This window comes from Haliotis cracherodii, unplaced genomic scaffold (genome assembly GCF_022045235.1).
Source record: "Haliotis cracherodii isolate W230 unplaced genomic scaffold, xgHalCrac1.p SCAF_22, whole genome shotgun sequence".
Lineage (NCBI taxonomy): Eukaryota > Metazoa > Mollusca > Gastropoda > Lepetellida > Haliotidae > Haliotis > Haliotis cracherodii.
The window spans coordinates 6,902,261-6,926,500 of NW_027266278.1; the positions used below are offsets into that span (position 1 = coordinate 6,902,261).

At 45.4% G+C, this 24,240-nt stretch overlaps 1 protein-coding gene across 1 annotated transcript in view; it reads left to right on the forward strand.

The window, feature by feature from the left end:
• Positions 1-7,086: 7,086 nt before the first annotated feature.
• Positions 7,087-24,240, forward strand: part of LOC139471235 (succinyl-CoA:acetate/propanoyl-CoA:succinate CoA transferase-like) — a 34,666-nt gene continuing 17,512 nt past the window's right edge. Inside the window, exon 1 of the mRNA XM_071253528.1 lies at positions 7,087-7,676. Within this exon, the coding sequence (XP_071109629.1) occupies positions 7,511-7,676 (166 nt within the window). The 5' untranslated portion in view covers positions 7,087-7,510. The remainder of the gene's footprint in view (positions 7,677-24,240) is intronic.

A 24,240-nucleotide genomic window follows, 5' to 3' on the forward strand; every position in this document is an offset into this window, starting at 1 on the left:
ATTGGTTGTTTCAGTGGTCGGTCAAAGTTTGCGTAAGGTCGTTCTGACGTGACCCGTAATGGGATGTCCTCACATCTTTGTTAAGCGGCAGCGAGAACTCAGATCTGATTTTAACGAGATTGCATTCGCACCGAAATTTCAAACAAATAGAAGTAATGCTAAACTTTTATCATCTCCATATTGTTGACTTATTATTGGTAATATTGGTGCACAGTAATTAATATTAATTAGTAGTACTATGATCTTATGTTTAGGTGTTATTAATAAGGTTAAAGTTAGACTATTTACAGACCGCCGTCATATAGCTGGGGTATTGGTCACTGGCGTTAAACAAACAAACAAACAAACAAAACATCTTCCTAGGGACAGTTTGGGCAGAATTTTCTTCACTGAGGCTGACAAGTCATCGTACATAGTTTATTCTGAATGTTCCCATTGTGTGAACTGGTGGACTATGCAGTGTACTTTTTTCTTGTATGCTGTGGGAAAGACCACCTCTTCCCGCAGGTCACAAAGGCCTGCTACTTCTTTATTTGAACACGGCTGTTGTTGTTGTTGTTGTTGTTTGACGCCGCACTCAGCAATATTCCAGCTTTATGACGGCGGTCTGTAAATAATCGAGTGTGGACCAGACACTCCAGTGATTGATATCATGAGCGTCAATCCACGCAATTGGGATCGATGACGAGCATCAACCAAGTCTGCGAGCCCGACCACCCGATCCCGTTAGTCTCCCCTTACCACAAGCATAGTCGCCTTTTACGTCAAGCATTGGTTACTGATGACCTAATCGAGCCCGGATCTTTACGGGTACCAACCGGTTGGTAGGTGGCGGGAAATGATGCGGGCACACATTCTGGAATGGAAGGTCCTTTGTCGGGGCCTTTCTCAGCGTGGCTGTAGGCAGTGGAGGGGCAATCCTGCTGAGTCGAACTGTCTAATTTAACTGATACAGAGTTCAGAGTGGCCGTTCTTGCAGTTGGTTGAAAACTGATGAAATAACTGGTTCAGAGTGATCGTTCCTGCAGTAGGTTGAAAACTGATGAAATAACTGGTTCAGAGTGATCGTTCCTGCAGTAAGTTGAAAACTGATGAAATAACTGGTTCAGAGTGGCCGTTCCTGCAGTTGGTTGACAACTAATGAAATAACTGGTTCAGAATTATCGTCCCTGCAGTAGGTTGTAAAACTGATGAAGTAACTGGTTCAGAGTGATCGTTCTTGCAGTAGGTTGAAAACTGATGAAATAACTGGTTCAGAATTATCGTCCCTGCAGTAGGTTGAAAACTGATGAAATAACTGGTTCAGAGTGATCTTTCCTGCAGTTGGTTGAAAACTGATGAAATAACTGGTTCAGAGTGATCGTTCCTGCAGTAGGTTGAAAACTGATGAAATAACTGGTTCAGAATTATCGTCCCTGCAGTAGGTTGAAAACTGATGAAATAACTGGTTCAGAGTGATCTTTCCTGCAGTTGGTTGAAAACTGATGAAATAACTGGTTCAGAGTGATTGTTCCTGCAGTAGGTTGAAAACTGATGAAATAACTGGTTCAGAATTATCGTTCCTGCAGCAGGTTGATAGCTGATGAGATAACTTGTTCAGAGTGGTCGTTCCTGCAGTAGGTTGATAGCTGATGAAATAACTTGTTCAGAGTGGTCGTTCCTGCAGTAGGTTGAAAACTGATGCGATAACTAGTTCAGAGTGAACGTTCCTGCAGTAGGTTGAAAACTGATGAAATATCTGGTTCAGAGTGATCGTTCCTGCAGCAGGTTGATAGCTGATGAAATATCTGGTTCAGAGTGATCTTTCCTGCAGTAGGTTGAAAACTGATGAAATATCTGGTTCGGAGCGGTCGTTCCTGCAGTAGGTTGAAAACTGATGAAATAACTGGTTCAGAATTATCGTTCCTGCAGCAGGTTGATAGCTGATGAGATAACTTGTTCAGAGTGGTCGTTCCTGCAGTAGGTTTTTGAAAACTGATGAAATATCTGGTTCAGCGTGATCGTTCCTGCAGTAGGTTGAAAACTGATGAAATATCTGGTTCAGAGTGATCTTTCCTGCAGTAGGTTGAAAACTGATGTAATATCTGGTTCAGAGTGATCGTTCCTGCAGCAGGTTGATAGCTGATGAAATATCTGGTTCAGAGTGATCTTTCCTGCAGTAGGTTGAAAACTGATGAAATATCTGGTTCGGAGCGGTCGTTCCTGCAGCAGGTTGATAGCTGATGAGATAACTGACAAAATTCACTTCCTAGGTGAAGGAGAAGTGAGTAGGCTGACAGCTGCCACCAAGAGATCCCAGCCAGGACTCCATCCCTTCTTCAAGGGCGAGCTCGAAACCATGACACTTCCTCAGTACCTCACCCAGTCTCTGGCATTTCAACGTGTTGTCTCAGAAGATGAAAAATTAACTTAATGTCCAGAGTGTCATGTGAAACCTGGTACAATTTTTGGACTGGGTGTCTCAGACAAGATATGTCGTTAAGGATTGAGTTTTGATTTAACGTAACGTTGAATACTGTCCTGTTATTTCACGGCGTGTCAGCTTGACACCGAAGTGATGTTGGTCTCAAACGTCTACCACTTTGGTGATGTGGGTCTCAAACGTCTACCACTTTGGTGATGTAGGGCTCAAACGTCTACCACTTTGGTGATGTAGGTCTCAAACGTCTACCACTTTGGGGATGTAGGTCTCAAACGTCTACCACATTGGTGATGCAGGTCTCAAACGTCTACCACTTTGGTGATCCATGTCACAAACGTCTACCACTTTGGTGATACAGGTCTCAAACGTCTACCACTTTGGTGAAGCAGGTCTCAAACGTCAACCACTTTGGTGATTCATGTCAAAAACGTCTACCACTTTGGTGATGCAGGTCTCAAACGTCTACCACTTTGGTGAAACCCACGAGCACAAGTACGGTGCTGACAAACCAAGAAACATAATCAGAGATTCGAACCGGTGACTATAGGTTTCTCGCGTGCCTTAGGGACATCTCTCCATGAAATTAGACGACTGGGCCACCTGTGACCCCCCCGACCAGGGTTAACGACCAGTTCCAAAACCTTGGTATGCGTTTCGGCTACTGGTCTTATTTTTTTTAAACTCGCATATGTTTTCTTATGAGTGAGTGAGTGTTTGTGGTTTTAGATGCTTTGAGTAATATTTCAGACATATCACACCAGGAAATACCAACACGCGGCTTCACATATTCAACCCATGAGTGGAACCGAACCCCACCTCCCAGCCAAAGCACATCCATTGGTCGTAGGTTCAAACCTCATTTGCCCCGATTGTGATGAATGAATCAAACCTCCCACCTTCGTTTGACCTAAGGGTTCCGACCTTTCAATACATTATATTGTTGGGAGGAAAAGTGATTGTCCCTCACAAAAATCGCATTGTTTCCATGTGTTTTATGGAATAAAATATTTTGCCTCATAGTTTTAATGAAAAAATATCTGGTTTTGTAGCTGAAAACATATCTGGTCTCAATGCAAAATCCCCCTCAATCCGCCCTCTCTTCAGCTTTCCTCCCACGTAAGATGACACACTGTAATGTAGCTGGTATACTGTTCAAAGTGAGATTTATTTTTTTTTAAATCACTCACCCAACCACCTAGTTTGGGCGTTCCACCGAAATCATATATAATATAAAATTGAAATATTGATCAGGCGGCGTTAAGTCCAACTCACAAGTTTTTACAGCTGAATAGTCAGGACGTTTAACTGTAGTTTCGTAACGGTGTTGTCAAGCACATGGCGTGTTATCAAGCTCTGTTAACTATAGGTCATTTGGATCGGGGAAAGGGTAAACATTATATATGAACCAAACTCAGCAAACTAGATCAGCAACCTTGACATGGAGACCTCCTTTGATTCTAGGAAGACTTACAGGTCCTGAGTACTCCAGGCTTGTCGTGATAGCGGAGTAGAGAGGGTCGGGGATCGTTGCCAGATGACCTTCATCGAACCATTGATAGCAACAACCTTACTTGTTTCTTTGTTCAGTGCTACTTTTATCTGGTTACTTCTTCTCCATCTTACAAAAACAACGATAAGGTGAAATGGGGTTTAACGTCGCGTCCAAGATTATTGCACTTATATAGTGACGTGTATGTGTGGCTGCTTGTACCAGTCCCGACTGATGCCGATTTATAGTGCTAGCTCACTGAGATACCATGCCGCAGTTTGACATGAATACCCCACTCAGACACAGTATACTGACTCCGACCGACCAGTCCTTGTTTTAGTCCCTTAATGCCGAGCGCCAGACAGGGTAACAAGTACCACCTTTTAACGTCTTTTGGTATGACGCTGGCGGGGATCGAACCCCGGACCTTCCACTCTCTCGGGCGGACGCTCTACCATTAGACCACGGAGGCGGTCCAAAAACAATCATAATGTAGTAGTAGTAGTAGTTTGATATTCTGTCATGTACATTTGTTGTTCATAAATGACAAGAGTTCTCAGCGTACAATACACTTGGCCATATTCAGCTTGAAGATACTTCTTTTCTTATATTTTCTAATAAATATAATAAAATACATACAATGATAAATACAAAATATACATCAATTGAACGTGCCGCCATTTCCCAGATCAGAGGTTACAATAGCGACTTTTTAGGGACAGTGCTCTGTACGGGAAGTCACTTCTGACACTTGGCACAATTTTGTTTGTGAGAATATTCCGGAAACCCCTGTTCATAAAATGGACTTGTCCGACAATGACGCAATCAGACCGTATTCAGGGAGTCATCATTATTTAGATACAGGTAAATATTTTCAAGCTTGTAAATTTCCTTAAGAGGCTGTAAATAATGTTGATATCTCATATTAAAAAAACACTCGTGGTCGCTGTTTATCGTACAATAAACCACGGCAGGGGGAATAAACCTGCACTCTACGTCGTTTATTCTCCTTGTCGTATTTTATTGCACGACAAACAACTCCCCCTCGTCGTCTACTTCTTTGGAACTTGGCAGGAGTTCTGCTGTGCAGTGCCAGGCAACAAACACATACTTGTGTGCTATCGTGTGACCTGATTTCTGTCCATCCCTTGATTGTCTGGTGCATACAGGACGCCGTCCCTTGGAAGGAGTTCTGTGCGGTATCAAACGACAAACACATACCGTCTTCAACGTAATAAGCGCCCAGGGCGCTCTCAAAATTTGAAATAGGGGCCCCTTATTAGAATAAAAAAATTGTGAAAATAAACAGAGTTGAAAGATCGTAAATTTTCGTGGTTTATGCCTACAGCCTGAAATGATACAAAGCCTGTGCATATTATACACGACAGATATATTTTTTCCAGAATTGCTCATAATTAAGGGTGCATGTAACACACGAGTGCGTATAATACACGGATAAATAAGTCTTGTGTACATTGTTCAATCGGAAGGGGTGCTAATTTGTATTGTTCACTAGCCAATATACTATCAAATCTCGCCGTGGGCGCTTATTAGAGCGGGGTGCTTATTACGTCGAATACGGTACTTTTTTTGCAGAGTGAGTGAGTTGCGGTTGCAACCGTTGGACATACTTATCCCTTCCGCGTACCCCTGGAATCATTACTGATTTCCTGTATTCCGTGATTCTGGGAAATAAGATGATTCAAAAATGACATTAAACAACAATTCCATGTATGGCAACAATATATCGGAGGAGGATTTACAAAATTCTGAGATAAGGTTATCTACCCTTGAGAATTTTTTTTAGCTTATAGATTGCTTCTTGTATCTCTTCTTGAGTGATCGGAGGGTCCAGTTCACAGGCGGCCGTATCATCAGCATTATAGTCAGTATCAGAGTTTTCAGTCTGTTCTGGCAAATTAGCCTCACATTCTTCAAATAAGTTCTTGAAATACGAAAACCATTCTGATATATTTACATCGTCCTTTTTTTGACGACTTGGTTGTATATTTCCTCAGCACACTCCAAAACTCTTTTGAGTTATTTATATTGTCAGTAAAATGTCTCTGACAGATGCATTATATTGTCTCTCTTTTTGCTCCTTATTGGGTCATAATATTTATTGCGTTGAGTAATATACAAATGTGGTGATTCACTGTTCGAGGATCTTCTAAAACATTTCAGTAGCCTCAGCGTTTCTGATCGATTGAAATCACATTCTGAGTCAAACCATGGTTGATCTGATTTTACAGGATAAGTTTTCTTCTTTTTCTTCATGAAGTCCGCAGCCTGGTGAATAGCATCAGTAAAAACTTCAACAGCTTGGTCGATATCGGTCAAGGCAAGAGTGCAACAGTCATTAAGCATAGATGATATATCGGATGACAAAATATTGTCTCTAAATCTTTCAGCAAAATTATTATCCCATAGAAACCTGCTGACGAACTGGTGTGGATTTCATAGTCACGTGATTGAAATGTACAACTGACTGGCATATGCGGTGTCACGGTCCGAGATCCGATATTAAATCTGAGCACATTGCAAACAAATCACTTGACACAATGACATAACCTATTACACTCGCTCCTGTTGACGCAAGTTCAAAGAACCAAAATATCCAAATCGAATGACAACCGGTGCTAACGGAATGGTTGAGCTCGTGTCACTCTAATGTAAGTCTCTAAGACCATCTGCCTTTAATAACTCAATCGGGTTTTTTTCATTTCGGATTTTTTAACTTAGACTAGCCTGAAGGAACATGTTTACTTTCAGTAAAAACAATTGCCCTAAAGTTGCACATAGTTCCATCACGGGCTCAAGCGTTAGTTAGGTTGACGGATTAAATTCATCAAATCTTAACATCGCAGTACTGATTTCACCCGAGAAGATCCGGGGTAGAATAGGTCTTCAGCAACCCATGCTTGCAGTAAGAGGCGACTAACGGGTTCGGGTAGTCAGGCTTGCTGATTTGGTTGATGCATATTATCATATCCCAACTGCGTAGATAGATGCTCATGATGTCAATCACTGGATTCTCTGGATCAGACTCGATTATTTACAAACCGCCGTATGCTGGCTAATGCTGTGAGTGCGGCTTTAACAAACAAGCAACAATATTGATTCAAATTGTGAAACACACATTCCGCTAGCGTATTGCTCCGCCGTTCAAGGAAGGATGTTTGAAGCATATGTTATCTAGTACATGTTCTTACTAGCGGGTCATGGTACCTCAGGCTTCTTGTAAAAGTGGATAACTGATGATTGATGGCAAAAATGGCTACGTGACCACAGACAAGACCAAACTACCCTATGGCATAGCACTTGGTAGCAGAGATCTGGAATTTGGATTAAATACCGGCATTTGTGAATTCATCTGTAATGCAGCTAAAATTCTACGTGAACGTGCATCAAATGTGAGCAATCCCATAACGTGACTCATTTTATCGTGGAGACCACGCTACATGTCCAGTCGTCAAGGGTAAAGGGTCGGTGTGACATTGCAGTTCCCCGGTAGACTAGGTCACACTTCAACATACGAGATCCGCTGGTTCGCGTCGCTTGGCGCGATCAATGAACACAGGACTACGACACAGGCAGATATGGCTCTGGTGAGGCGCATTGCAGGACCCCTCCTGGAAAGTCGGGGTATATACAGCTGTATATCACGGACATATTACTTATATTCCCCGGAACCATTTCATGCCTATCCAGACCGGCAGCCAAAATGGATGAATGCGGAGGAGGCAGTATCCGTCATCAAGTCAGGTATTATCATAGTATGTTTATACGAAGGGCATGTGTAAGCTTGGGAAATACTGGCATGGTTATATGTGTGCAATACTGTCGTATTGATATTGGTATGATTTCTCTCTGATGACGATGATTTCAGTTAGTAGTGACATGTTAATCGGTTATGTGCATGCATTTATGTAAATAACATTTTTTATGTTATTTTAAAAAGGAAAGGTCATAAATTATTTGCTATTTGCTATGATGATGGTGGTGGGCGTGTTATCGATGATGATATCGTCAATTCGTCAATGATTATGGCGTGTTTTTTTGTGAATGTATGGAAAAAACGCTTGAATTTAAATGACAATAAGGAATGGAGTCTGGATGGGGGTGGAAATACTAGGACATTAATATTGTGCAATACAATTATATTGATACCAATGTTTTGTTCATAAATGTTGTTTTGAATGATGATGATCATGATGATATCGATGATGTTATCATCAATGATACTGGCATGTGTTTTGGGAATATATGGAAAAAAATGAAAAACGCTTGAATTCAAAAGACAAAAAGGAAATACAATAGCCATCAAGTCAGGTATTATCATTGTCTGTTTATACTGAAGGGCATGTGTAAGCTTGGAAAATACTGGCATGGTGTCATGTGCAATACTGTCACATTGATATCGGTATGATTTCTCTCTGATGATGATGATTTCAGTTAGAAGTGACATGTTAATCGGTTATCGAAATGTGCATGCATTTATGTAAATAACACTTTCAATGTTATTTTAAAAAGAAAAGGTCATTAATTATTTGCTATTTCATGACGATGATGATGATGATGGTGGTGGTGGTGGTGGTGATATCGATGATGATATCGTCAATGATGCTGGCATGTGTTTTGTGAATGTATTGAAAAAATGAAAAACGCTTGAATTGAAAAGACAAAAAGGAAATACAATAGTGTGTGTGTGTGTGTGTGTGTGTGTGTGTGTGTGTGTGTGTGTGTGTGTGTGTGTGTGTGTGTGTGTGTGTGTGTGTGTGTGTGTGTGTGTGTGTGTGTGTGTGTGTGCTTGTCGAGATAAACTACCAAGGCCGGTATTATTAATTACTGCACTGGTCAGGGCCGATTTGTAGGGGTCCATCGGTGTGATATACCCTCAATGTTATATATCTGATTACTACAGACATGTTTTATTTTTATATCGTAATTTCCTAAACAGGGAGAAGGTGTATACATGACACTTTTTTATGGATAACAACTTCTTTATGCTTTGTGAATTGGCTGGTGAAGGGTCAAGGAGTAGCCATGTAGCTTCATATTTTCGATGTTTTTCTAGGGGGCACGGGTCGTTCAAGGCGCCGCGATTCGCTGTGCAGAGTTGAGTCCATTGGGCACGCCAGAAACCTATGAATGTGGGTTCGAATCCCGGTTCGCCCCGATTATATTTCTAGGTTTGTCAGCACCATACCCGTGCCCGTGGGTTTCACCAGAGTGGTTCACGTCTGAGACCTGCATCACTTCGGGCTTTCCTCCTACATTAAGCTGACACGCCGCGATCGATATAACTGGAATACTGTTAAAAGCGGCGTTAAACCCAACTCACTCACCCACTCCAACTTCTAAATGCCTATCAAAGACCCACTATTGAGGGTGGCCATTTGTCTGTAATTAAGTGATTATTAACTCGATTGTATGAGACTATGCAGGCAAAAGGAATATATTATTAGTTTCCAAATATTTGCTGTATTTAACTTACTCGTATGCGGTGGATTTTCATCTCAAATCAAAAATATCTTACGCCAGCATCTAATACGCTCACCTAGGTACAAGTACGTTAACCCTGTCACTGCCAGGTATATATCTTTTTCGTATTTGACAATATATTTAAGGCATTTATTTCTTGCGAAGCCTTGATTCTTGCACCCCGTATGCATCTGTTTACACTAGGGACGTTCGGGTAGCCTTGTGGTGAAAGCGTTCGCTCGTCATGCTTAAGTTCCGGGTTCGATTCCCGACATGGGTACAATGTGTGAAGCCCATTTCTGGTGTCCCCCGCCGTGATATTGCTTGAATATTGCTAAATGCGGCGCAAAACAATTCTCACTCACTCAATCACTATTTTCATTAAACCATTGTTATTAAGAACTATTCATTTATTATAAGGTGTGTAGGTCAGAGGGAATCAGGGGAGGGTACACCCAGACCCATATCTACACCCACACCCACACCCACACCCACACCCACACCCACACCACCACGTACACCAACACCCACATTTACACCCACACCCACACCCACATCTACACCACCACCTACACCCACACCCACACCAATACGCACATCTACACCACCACGTACACCCACACTCACACCCACATCTACACCACCACCTACAACGACACCAACACCCACACCCACATCTACACCCACACCCACACCCACATCTACACCACCACCCACACCTACACACACAACCACAACCCACACCCACACCCACATCTACACCACCACCTACACCCACACCCACCCCCACACCCACATCTACACCACCACCCACACCCACACCCACATCTACACCACCACCCACACCTACACACACAACCACACCCACACCCACATCTACACCCACATCTACACCACCACCTACAACGACACCAACACCCACACCCACATCTACACCCACACCCACCCCCACACCCACATCTACACCACCACCCACACCTACACACACAACCACACCCACACCCACATCTACACCCACATCTACACCACCACCTACACCCACACCCACCCCCCACACCCACATCTACACCACCACCTACACCCACACCCACACACACACACACATCTACACCACCACCCACACCCACACACACACACACACACACACACATCTACACCACCACCCACACCCACACCCACATCTACACCACCACCCACACCTACACCATCACCCACACCCACACACACATCTACACCACCAACCACACCCACACCAACACACACACACACATCTACACCACCACACACACACACATCTACACCACCACCCACACCCATACCCACACCCACACCCACATCTACACCACCACCTACACACACACCCACATCTACAACACCACCCACACCCACACCAACATCTACACCACCACCTACACCCATACCCACACCCACACCCACATCTACACCACCACCTACACCCACACCCACATCTACACCACCACCCACACCCACACCCACATCTACACCACCACCCACACCCACACCCACATCTCCACCACCACCCACACCCACACCCACATCTACACCACCACCCACACCCACACCCACATCTACACCACCACCCACACCCACACCCACATCTACACCACCACCCACACCCACACCCACATATACACCACTACCCACACCCACACCCACATCTACAACACCACCCACACCCACACCCACATCTACACCACCACCCACACCCACACCCACATCTACACCACCACCTACACCCACACCCACATCTACAACACCACCCACACCCACACCCACATCTACACCACCACCCACACCCACACCCACATCTACACCACCACCTACACCCACACCCACATCTCCACCACCACCCACACCCACACCCACATCTACACCACCACCCACACCCACACCCACATCTACACCACCACCCACACCCACACCCACATCTACACCACCACCTACACCCACACCCACATCTACACCACCACCCACACCCACACCCACATCTACAACACCACCCACACCCACACCCACATCTACACCACCACCTTCTCCCACACCCACATCTTCACCCACACCCACACCCACATCTACAAAACCACCCACACCCACACCCACATCAACACCACCACCCAGACCCACACCCACATCTACACCACCACCCACACCCACACCCACATCTACACCACCACCTACACCCACACCCACATCTACACCACCACCCACACCCACACCCACATCTACAACACCACCCACACCCACACCCACACCCACACCCACATCTACACCCCCACCCACACCCACATCTACACCACCACCTACACCCACATCTACACCACCACCCACACCCACATCTACACCCCCACCCACACCCACATCTACACCACCACCTACACCCACATCTACACCACCACCCACACCCACATCTACACCACCACCCACACCCACACCTACACCATCACCCACACCCACACACACATCTACACCACCAACCACACCCACATCTACACCATCACCCACACCCACACCCACATCAACACCATCACCCACACCCACACCCACATCTACACCACCACCCACACCCACACCTACACCATCACCCACACCCACACACACATCTACACCACCAACCACACCCACATCTACACCATCACCCACACCCACACCTACACCATCACCCACACCCACACCCACATCTACACCACCACCCACACCCACACCCACACCCACACACACATCTACACCCCCACCCACACCCACATCTACACCACCACCCACACCCACACCTACACCATCACCCACACCCACACACACATCTACACCACCAACCACACCCACACCAACACCCACACCCACATCTACACCCCCACCCACACCCACATCTACACCACCACCCACACCCACACCCACATCTACACCACCACCCACACCCACACCTACACCATCACCCACACCCACACACACATCTACACCACCAACCACACCCACATCTACACCACCACCCACACCCACACCTACACCATCACCCACACCCACACACACATCTACACCACCAACCACACCCACACCAACACCCACACCCACATCTACACCACCACCTACACCCACACCCACATCTACAACACCACCCACACCCACACCAACATCTACACCCACACCCACATCTACACCACCACCCACACCCACACCCACATCTACACCACCACCTTCACCCACACCCACATCTTCACCCACACCCACACCCACACCCACACCCACACCCACATCTACACCACCACCCACACCCACACCCACACCCACATCTACACCCCCACCCACACCCACATCTACACCACCACCCACACCCACATCTACACCACCACCAACACCCACACCCACATCTACACCACCACCCACACCCACATCTACACCCACACCCACACCCACACCCACACCCACATCTACACCACCACCCACACCCACATCTACACCCACACCCACACCCACACCCACACCCACACCCACACCCACATCTACACCACCACCCACACCCACATCTACACCCACACCCACACCCACACCCACATCTACACCCCCACCCACACCCACATCTACACCACCACCCACACCCACATCTACACCACCACCCACACCCACATCTACACCACCACCCACACCCACACCCACATCTACACCCCCACCCACACCCACATCTACACCACCACCCACACCCACATCTACACCACCACCCACACCCACACCCACACCCACACCCACATCTACACCCCCACCCACACCCACATCTACACCACCACCCACACCCACATCTACACCACCACCCACACCCACACCCACATCTACACCAACACCAACAACCACACACACATCTACACCACCACCCACATCTACACCACCACCCACACCCACACCTACATCTACACCACCACCACACCCACACCCACATCTACACCACCACCCACACCCACACCTACATCTACACCACCACCCACACCCACACCCACATCTACACCACCACCTTCACCCACACCCACATCTTCACCCACACCCACACCCACATCTACACAACCACCCACACCCACACCCACATCAACACCACCACCCAGACCCACACCTACACCATCACCCACATCTACACCACCACCCACACCCACACCCACACACACATCTACACCCCCACCCACACCCACATCTACACCACCACCCACACCCACATCTACACCACCACCCACACCCACACCTACACCATCACCCACATCTACACCACCACCCACACCCACACCCACACACACATCTACACCCCCCACCCACACCCACATCTACACCACCACCCACACCCACACCTACACCATCACCCACACCCACACACACATCTACACCACCAACCACACCCACACCAACACCCACACCCACATCTACACCACCACCTACACCCACACCCACATCTACAACACCACCCACACCCACACCCACATCTACACCACCACCCACACCCACATATACACCACTACCCACACCCACACCCACATCTACACCACCACCCACACCCACACCCACATCTACACCACCACCTTCACCCACACCCACATCTTCACCCACAACCACACCCACATCTACACAACCACCCACACCCACATCAACACCACCACCCAGACCCACACCCACATCAATACCACCACCCACACCCACACCCACATCTACACCACCACCCACACCCACACCCACACCCACACCCACATCTACACCCCCACCCACACCCACATCTACATCACCACCCACACCCACATCTACACCACCACCCACACCCACACCCACACCCACACCCACATCTACACCCCCACCCACACCCACATCTACACCACCACCCACACCCACATCTACACCACCACCCACACCCACACCCACACCCACATCTACACCACCACCCACACACACATCTACACCCCCACCCACACCCACATCTACACCACCACCCACACCCACATCTACACCACCACCCACGTCCACACCCACACCCACACCCACATCTACACCCCCACCCACACCCACATCTACACCACCACCCACACACACATCTACACCACCACCCACACCCACATCTACACCACCACCAACACCCACACCCACACCCACACCCACATCTACACCCCCACCCACACACACATCTACACCACCACCCACACCCACATCTACACCACCACCCACATCTACACCACCACCCACACCCACACCCACACCCACATCTACACCAACACCAACAACCACACACACATCTACACCCACACCCACATCTACACCACCACCACACCCACACCCACATCTACACCACCACCCACACCCACACCCACATCTACACCACCACCCACACCCACATCTACACCACCACCCACACCCACATCTACACCACCACCCACACACACATCTACACCACCACCCACACCCACATCTACAGCACCACCCACACCCACACCCACATCTACACCCCCACCCACACCCACATCTACACCACCACCCACACCCACACCCACATCTACACCAACACCAACAACCACACACACATCTACACCACCACCCACATCTACACCACCACCCACACCCACACCCACATCTACACCACCACCCACACCCACACCCACACCCCACATCTACACCAACACCAACAACCACACACACATCTACACCCACACCCACATCTACACCACCACCACACCCACACCCACATCTACACCACCATCCACACCCACACCCACATCTACACCACCACCCACACCCACATCTACACCACCACCCACACCCACACCCACACCCACATCTACACCAACACCAACAACCACACACACATCTACACCCACACCCACATCTACACCACCACCACACCCACACCCACATCTACACCACCACCCACACCCACACCCACATCTTCACCCACACCCACACCCACATCTACACAACCACCCACACCCACACCCACATCAACAGCACCACCCAGACCCACACCCACATCAACACCACCACCCACACCCACATCTACACCATCACCCACACCCACACCCACATCTACACCACCACCCACACCCACACCCACACACACATCTACACCCCCACCCACACCCACATCTACACCACCACCCACACCCACACCCACACCCACATCTACACCACCACCCACACCCACATCTACACCACCACCCACACCCACACCCACATCTACACCAACACCAACAACCACACACACATCTACACCACCACCCACATCTACACCACCACCCACACCCACACCCACACCCACACCCATACCCACATCTACACCACCACCCACACCCACACCCACATCTACACCACCACCAACACCCACACCCACATCTACACCACCACCCACACCCACACCCACATCTACACCACCACCCACACCCACACCCACACCCACACCCACACCCACATCTACACCCACACCCACATCTACCCCACCACCCACATATACACCACCACCAACACCCACACCCACATCTACGCCCCCACTCACACCCACACCCACATCTACACCACCACCCACACCCTCACCCACACCCACACCCACATCTACACCACCACCCACACCCACACCCACATCTATACCACCACCCACACCCACACCCACATCTACACCACCACCTACACCCACACCCACATCTACACCACCACCCACACCCACACCCACATCTACACCCACACCCACATCTACACCACCACCCATACCACCACCCACATATACACCACCACCCACACCCACATCTACCCCACCACCAACACCCACACCCACATCTATGCCCCCACTCACACCCACACCCACATCTACACCACCACCCACACCCTCACCCACACCCACACCCACACCCACATCTACACCACCACCCACACCCACACCCACATCTATACCATTACCCACACCCACACCCACATCTACACCCCCACTCACACACACACCCACATCTACACCCCCACCCACACCCACACCCACATCTACACCACCACCAACACCCACACCCACATCTACACCACCACCTACACCCACACCCACATCTCCACCACCACCCACACCCACACCCACATCTACACCACCACCTACACCCACACCCACACCCACACCCACACGTAATACAGGACCGGCTGTAGTTTGTTACTCGCGTTATCCGCTATTTTCGTATATAAATTTAGTTACCGAATATGTTTAGCAATCTATACAAATATTCCAGTGCGAGAATGTGACATTTGACTTACATCACGGAAACTGATGACGTCACTTTCCGGCTATATCAGCGACGCATATCCGAAAACTGGAAAGGCGACTTATCGTTTATGCGTTGTCTATAATAAGATAGGTCAATGCAGGTGACGAGGCACCTGATAACTCGGAAATAGTTTTCATGATCAGAATATACTGAACCGGTTTTAGCAAAATATATATAATGCTTGGTATCAGATCTTTATTCAGTACAGTACAGGCCACAGAGCCCTTTGTACAAAATGTATGACATATTTATGGCAACAGTCATAATGATAAAATACGTGTTCTCTCTTCTTTACTGTGATACATATATTTAGCGATATTAATAATCAGCTTTGTGTTGGTTGTAGATAAAAGAATGTTAAACTTATGGACATTTGGGTGTAAATAATATTTTGAAGGAATATAGAGATGGCGTTGGTGAGTGTACGCAGGGCACACTAGCAGGAAATGAAACTCGTTTTCTGTTAGGCCAACTTGACATAGTTCGCGAGGGATATTATGTTTTCTACCAGTTTCTATTTCCAGCCAGTGTGCGCTGCATCTAAACCTTGACATACATGACCGGAATTTACTCACGGTTACACAATACAAATATTCTTCACACTTCAACGTTAATTTAAAATGAGAATAGAAGGACATTTTGGAGCTATTACATACACTTCTATGCTATATTTGTTGAAAATTATCTTTCAAACGTTGAAATAACATCGAAGTAAATACCTGTACGTTACCGGGTGATTGTGATAACCAAATATGACCGAATCCGAGTGAAAATAACGTTGTTCTAATATTAGTAACCCAATTCTTCTTTCCTTGACTATCATATAGATACATCATTTCATAATACTTTTAGGTAAGCAGATACCCGGCATATACATTAAACGTAGCCAATATTTAAAAGCTCTCATCATTGCATTGATAAGTAAAGGGAATCTGCCACATTCACCCAATACAGCGCTACTTGATGTACATTGTTTAACATTCTATAACCATTTACACGCATATAAATGAACTTTCTCAACTTCTCAAATTTTATGGAATGCCCATATTTCTGACCCATACAGTAACATAGGTGATATCTTCGAGTCAAACAATCTGAAAAGAAATTTTGGAGAATAAGGTTGTAAACAATTAATGCTTTTTAATAAGTTGATAAGTACCATTTTAGCTTGAACTGCTATGTTGCTTAAAGCTTGTGTCTATGAAAGCCTGGTGCTAAAAAACAAACCTAAATATTTCTACCCTTGTGTGACTTCCACAAGTTGTCCATTCAGATACCATTTTTCAATGTTAACTGACATACTCCAGTCCACACAATATTTATCCAAGATAGATAGTTCCTTCTGTAGTCCTCCAATAGTGTCTGAAATTAAAAACAAATCATCTGCAAAGAGCAATAATAAAACTTGTATAATATCAGGGTGTATCTGTACTCCGTATAGCTGCTCCTGTTCCATTATGTGTACAATATCATTTATGAATAATTGAAATAAGAAGGGGCTTAAAACGCAACCTTGTCTAACATCTAAATTACATTGAAATTGGTTTGACAACAGGTTGTTACTTCTGACACATGCCTTGACATTACCATAAATTGACTTTAACATTTTGGACATCTTCGTGCTGACACCGTGCTTTCCAAATACTTTCCACAAATAAGAACGACGAACAGAGTCAAACGCCTTTGAGAAGTCTATAAAGGCTACATATAACTTACGACCAGACATACCTAAATATCTTTGAATAATAGCATTTAAAATAAATAGATTGTCAATTGTCGAGTATCCTCGTCTAAAGCCATTGACATTCTGATATTTTGTCATATATATCTGCCCAAAACACTAATCTATTATTTAATATACTTGTGAACACTTTAGACAAAATACTCAATAAACTAATAGCTCTATATAGTTATCTTTGATTAATCTTGAGCCTTTTTTATGTAATGGGATAATAACACCTGTATCCCAATCTTTTGGAAAAACACCACTATCAAAGATACAATTGAAAATTATCTCAACATGAGGGACAATCTTAGGTAGTGCAAACTTCAGGTATTCTGGTAGAATATTGTCCATACCAGGTGATTTAGAGTTTTTGAGAGAATTAATACTGTCAATAATTTCATCTTTTTTGATTGGTCCATCCAGGATGTCGCGGGAGATTTCCTCGCTTTCTATTTTTAGTGGTTCGGCTTCGTCATTTAAGAAATCACTATCTTCTTTAATGGTAGATTGATTAAATAAATTTTCGAGGTATTCCATCCATTCTTTTGAATCTATGGGATTATAGTTACTTTTAGTATTCTGCAAGTCCTTGATGTTCTTCCAGAATGACTTTGAATCAGTAGTTTGCTCCAGTGTGGTACGTTTACTGGTCATGTAATCCCCTTGTTTTTTCTACAAATAGTCTTATATTCATTCCTAATTTGATGGTAGTTCAGCCAGTCTTCATTGTCTTTAGTTTTTTCTAAATTTGTTAAGTAACGACAGCGTTCGTGTTTCATTAACAGACAGTTATCATCATGCCACGGGTTTCTTGTTTTACAATTATGTTGACGATTGTTATTATTATTCAACATACTTGCTGCTGAAAGAATTGCCTCTGTAAACGTTGATACACTCTTTTCTATGTCAGTAAGAGCTTCTAAGCTCGCGTTTTCCAGATTCGTTGCAATTTCGGGCGATTCCATATTATGTATGAAATGTTCCTGCTTGTTATCCACCCAGGTGTATCGAACACGACTGTCTGATGATTGCGTTTCCGCGGAGCATTTTACCACAGGCGTTGTCATAGTTACAGGTAGATGTAGTGAGTCACATCGAGGCACAACCTCAAAATCACATATATGATAAAAGAAGTCAGATGAGCATACAACATAATCTATGGTACTACAACCATTAGGGCTGACATAAGTGTACTCTCCTATTTGGTTATCCGCACCTAGTCTACCATTCACTATGTGAATGTCTAATACTAAGCACAACTCAAGTAGGCTTGTTCCTTCCATATATGTTGACAACTTTATCGCAGGAATATCGTGGTTGGCAGAACCTTTGAAAATAATCTGAGTAACACCCATTATTATCAAGGAATGGGAAAATATTATCTTCTAAGGTATCATCTTGGTATCATCACTGTTTGATAGTGATTCACGCTCATGGTATAGTCGTATTCATGTGAGTGAGTGAGCGAGTGAGTGAGTTGGGTTTAACGCCGTTTTTAACAGTATTCCAGTTATATCGCAGCGTGTCAGCTTAATGTGGGAGGAAAGCCCGAAGTGATACAGGTCTCAGACATTTACCACTTCTGTGAAACCCACGAGCATGGGTATGGTGCTGACAAACCTAGAAACATAATCGGGGCGAACCGGGACTCGAACCCACAATCATAGGTTTCTGGCATGCCCAAGGGACGCAACTCTGCACAGCGAATCGCGGCGACTTAGACGACTGGGCCACCCGTGCCCCCGTAATCATGCAAATGAGTCTGATTTTAGTAGAAATTGTCGTGTCGCTTTTTTTACAATATCTAACTGGTTGAGATGGAGTATTGTTATATCGGTGAGGTGTTGGCGTTATCTTGAGGTCGATCATGCAAACGGTTTACAAAGTCCATTTCTGTACGCTGTATTTAAAACGCTAACTCCAGCCACAACTTGACAGTTGATTTATTACATATCAAACACGACCGGAGTAACGGTTCTATAGCTGCAATATTTGACTTGGACATTTTACATTTGATTAACTGTTGTGAGTTGTGCTGACATGTCTGGTGGATTAGGCCAAATTGTAGATGTAACTCGTTTTTAAGAAACATAAATAAATATTTTATGAATAATTTTAACTTATCAATAAGTATTTACAAACAAACACTGTCAGTAATTAATATACACATGTCTGATTGGCAATAAACAATTCGTGGTCCAGTCTGTAAACACTGTACATGTACCTCAATGTAACATAACTAGAAGAAGCAAATATCATTAGTAGATAACGAACTCCAAGGTACTGTTGAAATTCGTTCCTTATTTGGATTTTCCAACACCAGGGCGCACTTGCTCAAAGCAATCTTAGTGCTACGACTATTGTAAGCCTATGTTAAAGTATGGGAGTTACGATCATCTTAGCACTAAGATCGCTTTGTGCAAAATGGCCCAGTTCTCGACCCTGTCCACAAAGCGATCTAGCGCTAAGATGATCGTAACTCATACTTTAGCACAGGCTTCCGACAGTCGTAGAGCTACTATCGCTTTGTGGAACGGGGCACTGAGCTGAATTGAAAGATAAAAACAAACGAACAAATATATAACAGCCATGTGCTTACGATGAAGCAGTTATTTCGTTATGTCCGTGTTCGGCCTTCTATATAATAGTGGCACAGCGTCTCCATGGTCCAGTGGTAGAGCGTCCGCCCGGAGATCGGAAGGTCCGGGGTTCGATCCCCGGCCGCGTCATTCCAAATGACGTTAAAAGATGGTATTTGTTGTTACCCTGTCTGGCGCTCGGCATTAAGGGGCTAAAACAAGGACTGGTCGGCTCGGAGTCAGTATACTGTGTCTGAGTGGGGTATTCATGTTAAACTGCGGCATGGTATCTCAGTGGGCTAGCACTATTAGCGGCATCAGCCCGGACAAGTACAGCCACACACACATATATAAGTATAAGTATAAGTATGTGGGTGTGGGTGTAGGTGTAGGTGGTGGTGTAGATGTGGGTGTGGGTGTGGGTGGGTGTGTAGGTGTGGGTGTAGGTGGTGGTGTAGATGTGGGTGGGGGTGTGGGCGCAGGTGTGGGTGTAGGTGGTGGTGTAGGTGTGGGTGTAGGTGTGGGTGTAGGTTGTGGTGTGGGTGTATGTGTGGGTGTGGGTGTGGGTGTAGGTGTGGGTGTAGGTGGTGTAGATGTGGGTGTGGGTTTTGGTGTAGGTGGTGGTGTAGATGTGGGTGTAGGTGTAGGTCTTGGTGTAGGTTTTGGTGTAGGTGGTGGTGTAGATGTGGATGTGGGTGTGGGTGTAGGTGTGGGTGTGGGTTTTGGTGTAGGTAGTGATGTAGATGTGGATGTGGGTGTGGGTTTTGGTGTAGGTGGTGGTGTAGATGTTGGTGTAGATGTGGGTGTGGGTGTGGGTGTGGGTTTTGGTGTAGGTGGTGATGTAGATGTGGGTGTGGGTGCGGGTGTAGGTGTAGGTGTGGGTGTGGGTTTTGGAGTAGGTGGTGGTGTAGATGTGGGTGTGGGTGTAGGTGTGAGTGTAGTTGGTGGTGTTGGTGTAGGTGGTGTAGATGTGGGTGTAGGTTTTGGTGTAGGTGGTGGTCGCTATATAAGTGCAATATTCTTGGTCGCGACGTTAAACCCCATTTCACCTCACCTCACCAACAAGACCGGCAGTACACGTAACGTCATTACTCCTTTAGACGATCGAACATCGACTAAAGTAACCAGTATCCTCTTTTTTTAACGTTAGATTCCCAAACACCGACACGAGTACATGTCGTATTTGATAAGAAAATGGTGACGGTGAGATTATTTCTTTTCGCATGATAAATTAACGTGGCTAATTCTAAATAACCATTTCTCTGATTCTCAGTTCCAATGTCCAGTAACAATTCACTGGGCGTAAAGCGTGAGCGGTCCGCTTATCTTGAAACGTGTCTCGCACATGTGTGTCAAAGTCCATTTCCCTTTGTCGTATTTTTTAAAGCCCCTATCTCACATTCACGTGAGTCTGAACACGAATGAACACGATATAACGTTATCTCACATACACGATTTAGATAAATTGCGAACACGATTTAAGAAAAGTTGAAAAATCGTGTTGATTCGTGCTCGATCTTGTGGCTTATGCAAATTTCTTAAACAAAACACGACCCTCATACGACCAAACACGACCCTCATACGACCACACACGACTGTCATACGACCCTCATACGACCTTCATACGACTGAACACGACACTCATACGACCGTCATGAGATACTTTACGATGCAACACGATTTAACCTCATTTAACACGACCCCAATACGACTGTCATACGACCAAACACGACTGTCATACGACGCCTATAATCTCTTCCTGTTCCCGACTCTGCGACGCCTACGCTGCCTCCTACCCCTCACCATCAAAGCCATAGCTACCAGAAGTAGTTCCTCCTCCTCCAAAGCTGATTCTTGCGGGTTTTGTTCGTTGTTGAACATGGTGAAGACTGACACAGAAATGCTGTTGCAATGCAGCTTATATACTACATGACCCACGTGACAAAAATAAACAAATATATGTCGTTTGAAGGTCTTGCTCAGTCGTAATGATTCGGGTTTAATCGTATGGCGGTCGTGTTGATTCGTGTTAAGTCGTATGGGCGTCGTATGACAGTCGTGTTTGGTCGTATGACAGTCGTATTGGGGTCGTGTTAAATGAGGTTAAATCCCGTTGTATCGTATGAATATCTTATGACGGTCGTATGAGTGTCGTGTTCAGTCGTATGAAGGTCGTATGAGGGTCGTATGAGGGTCGTGTTTGGTCGTATGAGGGTCGTGTTTGGTTAAGAAATTTGCATAAACCACAAGGTCGAGCACGAATCAACACGATTTTTCAACTTTTCTTAAATCGTGTACGAATATTTCTTAAATCGTGTTTGTGTGATAGGGGCTTAACTATGCTGTTAACGTATAGCTCGCAGTTGATTTATTGCATTTGACCCTAGGCCAGGAGACATGGTTGGAGTATCTAGGCTTGCAGTTCTTCTACACTGTGTCTATAGAGCTGTTCGCAGGCTTTCGTTGATATATTTTAGTAAACTTTTATTGTTCCCAGATTGTATAGAAGGACACAATGCACTTATTTTTAAACCCAAAGGGTTGGAAACAAACATTGTCATGTTTCAAACCAAAACGGTTGCAACACACAATCAGACTCAAACACAGCATGTATCAATAGAGAGCTAAGCATCAAATGCAGAGAATAAAAGTGACCTTTTTTTGTTAAAGTTATTTTTGTCATCCTTTTTTATCGCAATACATTTCTTCGTTGATATATTTGATTAACTACACTAACCCCGCAATTTATATCACATTTCATGAATAACGATATTTTCTGAAGCATATAGCTGTTTTTAGTTTACAATTACGACACAGCAATCTATATTCTACATGTTTTTCAAACAGTTAAAATATGGTATTTGATGTCTAAATTTATAAAAGCGCAAGCACATCAGTGTGAGTTTCAGATAAAAGTATGATACGAGGAAATAACATGTTAGAAGGGTCGGCTGATAAGTTCTAAGCCTTACATATACTGAGGGGAAAAGAATGTATACCGACATTGTTTTTATGTAAATTTTATGTCTATTTTACCATTACTCATTGATGCAAGAGTTTGTAAAAAGTAAAGCGTGGATATTTTTGTGTAAATATAAATTAGTTCATAAAGGTTGGGGTAAGAAAATATGAAAAGAATTGCAAAACCACAAGACCCCCTCAATGTTTGAAATGTAAATTTGTACCCAAAAAGCCAAAATATTGATTTTTCAAAGATAAGATAAACCAATTATATGCTGTATTATAGATATTCTTTGAGTGCTGACAAAGCA